This window comes from Oryza sativa, chromosome 5 (assembly GCF_034140825.1).
Source record: "Oryza sativa Japonica Group chromosome 5, ASM3414082v1".
Lineage (NCBI taxonomy): Eukaryota > Viridiplantae > Streptophyta > Magnoliopsida > Poales > Poaceae > Oryza > Oryza sativa.
The window spans coordinates 10324430-10327711 of record NC_089039.1 but is presented as its reverse complement, the minus strand read 5'-3'; the positions used below and the strand labels follow the sequence as shown (position 1 = coordinate 10327711).

General features: G+C 41.5%; 1 protein-coding gene across 1 annotated transcript; it reads right to left on the bottom strand.

Moving 5' to 3' along the window:
• Positions 1 to 485: 485 nt before the first annotated feature.
• LOC136356622 (uncharacterized) lies at positions 486 to 1250 on the bottom strand. Its single transcript, XM_066310870.1, has one exon. It carries the CDS (start codon positions 1248 to 1250, stop codon positions 486 to 488), a length of 765 nt encoding a protein of 254 aa, XP_066166967.1.
• Between the last annotated feature and the right edge of the window lie 2032 nt (positions 1251 to 3282).

Here is a 3282-nt window from a genome sequence, read left to right as displayed (position 1 = left end):
CATTTCTAATAATTCCTTTTAAACAACAATTTATAATTTAAGGATTTTTAAACAAGAAAATCACTTAACAATTATAATTAGATCATTTGATGATTAATTTAATATTTAAATAATTGCTGAACTTCTCTTTGTATGATTAAAATTAATAATTGAGCTCCGAAAAATCCGAGAAAATTCCAGAGAGTATAATTAACCATGGAGAATTTAATAAAAATTAAATCCATCCATGCTTTATATTTAGAAAATTTTATTTCCCACATTTAAATTTACTTGTAAATTAAAGAACATTTAATATAAATTCTATTAATAATTTATTAAATAATTTATAAATCCTAAGAGGAAAATCAGGGTGTGACAAATCTACCCCCCTTACAAAGAATCTCGTCCCGAGATTCGGAACGGCTAGAAAGAAAAAGGCATAGGTAAACTGCAGTCTATCTTATTATTCCATAACTCCGATAATTATTCTAAGGCTTTAAAGAAAACTACTGCTGCTTTGAAACTGGTGGCTGAGCTGTATCCCTTGAGAACGCAACTCTTGAAGACGCAACTGGCACTGCATTGGCTCCTGTGACGACAATGTTGTTGACCTGACCTTGCGGCTGCTGATGCTTTGACTTCGGACACTCTCTTGCAAAGTGACCTGGCTTGTAACAGTTGAAACATACCTGCTGCTCCCTTCCACTACTGTTATTCTCTTGAGACTGATCCTGCTGAACTGGCACCGGTTGATTAGCTTGCTCGATGTTTACTTCATTGCTTTCATTAGTCTCTGATTCGATCTCACCACCGATGTTCAACTGTTGCGACTGTCCTTGACCAGCGGAAAAAGATTCACCAATTTGGAGTGGCTCGATACGCTGTCTCTGGCGACTACCTTGTGCCTCCTGGAAAACAGTCATTTTCCTTTTACGGTTATCCATCCTGTTCTTCTTGTCTTCCAGTCGAATTGCTTTGTCAACCAACTCCTGAAAATCCTCATAGTCATGAGAGATCAACATAACTGACAGCTCATCCTTTAAGCCTTCCAAGAACTTCTCCTGCCTTTCCTCGTCAGTACGCACATCTTCTGGAGCATAGCGAGCTAGACGATTGAACTCATGAAGATATTCCGTCACGGTACGATCCTTTTGCTTAAGTGCCCGGAACTCACGCTTCTTCAAAGCAACAACACCTGCAGGTATATGTGTCTTCTTGAATGCTTCAGTGAACTCCGCCCAAGTGATTGGTTGTCCTTCTGCTCTGTTCATCCGGAAATGATCCCACCATTCCGAAGCAGATCCTTGCAACTGATGTGAAGCGAAAACAACTTTCTCCTGATCCGTGCACTGGAGCAATTCCAACTTCTTCTCAACAGCGTGCAACCAATCACCTGCTTCCACTGGGTTGGTAGTGCTAGAGAAGGTAGGTGGCTTCACACGAAGAAAATCAACTAACTTGTTCTGGGGCGGCGGAGGATTGACATTGTTGTTCCCTTGCTGGTTCTGCATTTGTTGCACTAACAGGTTGATCAATTGGGTCTGTTGAGCCAGCACTTGAGCAAAGGTTGGGTTCTCTTCATTGTTATTGTTTCCACTTCCACTGGCGCGAGTGTTCACCATCTGTTGCAGATTAGAGAAGATAGGAGGAGAGAGGTTACACTAAAGACAAGACCTTAACCAGGTTACCACTGATCTGGTGTGTGTAGTTCATTATATTGTTCAAGTTGATTAAGCAAGCAACCTAGTATAGTCACACACTCATCAATGAACTACTCCAATGCAACTATACCTACACACAAAACAAACAACAAACGTTCTACCCTACTAACTATTCTTCAAAGACACTTTGGCGGCATAGGTTCTAAGGTAGGATGCCAACTTCATTCTATCTTGACATCTGGGCACTTCGGTCCTTCCTCGATCCACTTTACTGACCTCTACAAGTAGACCTCATTGGCGTCTTCAGGTTTCAACCACTAGTTTCAGAACTACTCAAGTTGAACGAGAGAGGAGAGTAGACAATGAAACAATTTGCAAAGAATTCTAGATAAGGAAGAAAGGAAAATTTTTCACAAATTATGTTTTCGGAAAATTAGTCCTTAAGGTTTGACCACTTGGCTTATCCTACAGTCGAGATGGCTCTGATACCAACTTGTCACGCCCGGAAATTCACTAGTAATTTCCGAACTAATTTGTGCATAAAATCCTCGTCCAGGAATCAACCGAGGTACACAAACTGACAATTTAATATACAGATTCATCAAATTAACTAAAACGATAAATACTTACTTATGAGGCACTTAGTCCTCATCAAGAAGAAAACTGCAGCGGAAAATAAAATCTAGCGAAGCTCCGGCTCCACTCCCACAGGCAGCTCAACTGGGGTATAAGCCAAACGTCTTCTCCTTCTGGATCCTTTTTCTTCAACTGAGGTTGATTGATTATTGCAAGGTGAGCATATGACATACTCAGCAAGCCACACAGCAAATATGCAAGTGCACAAGGATACCAAAGGATGGCATAATATCGGCTCATTTGCAAAAGCAGCATTTAGCAAAGATTTAAGAGAAGTAAAACAGTGGAGTAATTAATCAGAAATTTTAATCAACACTGAACAGCACACCCATGCTGCACAGGCCCAACCATCCTGAACAACCGTACCCGGCTGTACAGATCTAACTCCAAACCAGGAGCTAAGCAAATTATTACCAGTTATAACATCCATAATTATTGTGAGAGGTGTGAGACTAATCACGAAAAACATTGCTCAACTCGCCCATAACCGCGGGCACGGCTATTCGAATAGTTTTACTCTGGCCAGAGGTGTACCACTGTACCCACAAGACACAGCCTCAGCATCATGTCTACCATGCGTCGCGATACTGGAAAGTACCCGAATAGAGGCTGTGACAATACCCTCTGCATAACACAACTCACCACAGTGCACCATTCCTGGATCATAATCACCCCCTCTACAACCAGAGGCATGGACTCCCCAGCGACCCCCACGGACTTCTCGCCGCTTCTCAGTCTGGCACCCCGCAATGAATCATGCTATACAAAAGGTAAAGCCGTTGCCCATGCTGGCTTGTGGTTGGTACGGTTAATGTTTCACAACAGTAGCTCGCGAACCGGTCCTTAATTGTCATGAGCACAACCGTCAAAACCACATGCTCACAACCCACCTTAACCAGGTTTTAATTATCAATTAATTATCATCACACGATTAACCATCGTGAGCTACCATTTAATGTAACCATAAATAATAATGTAGTATATATGACTCATCCCATTAGTGAGC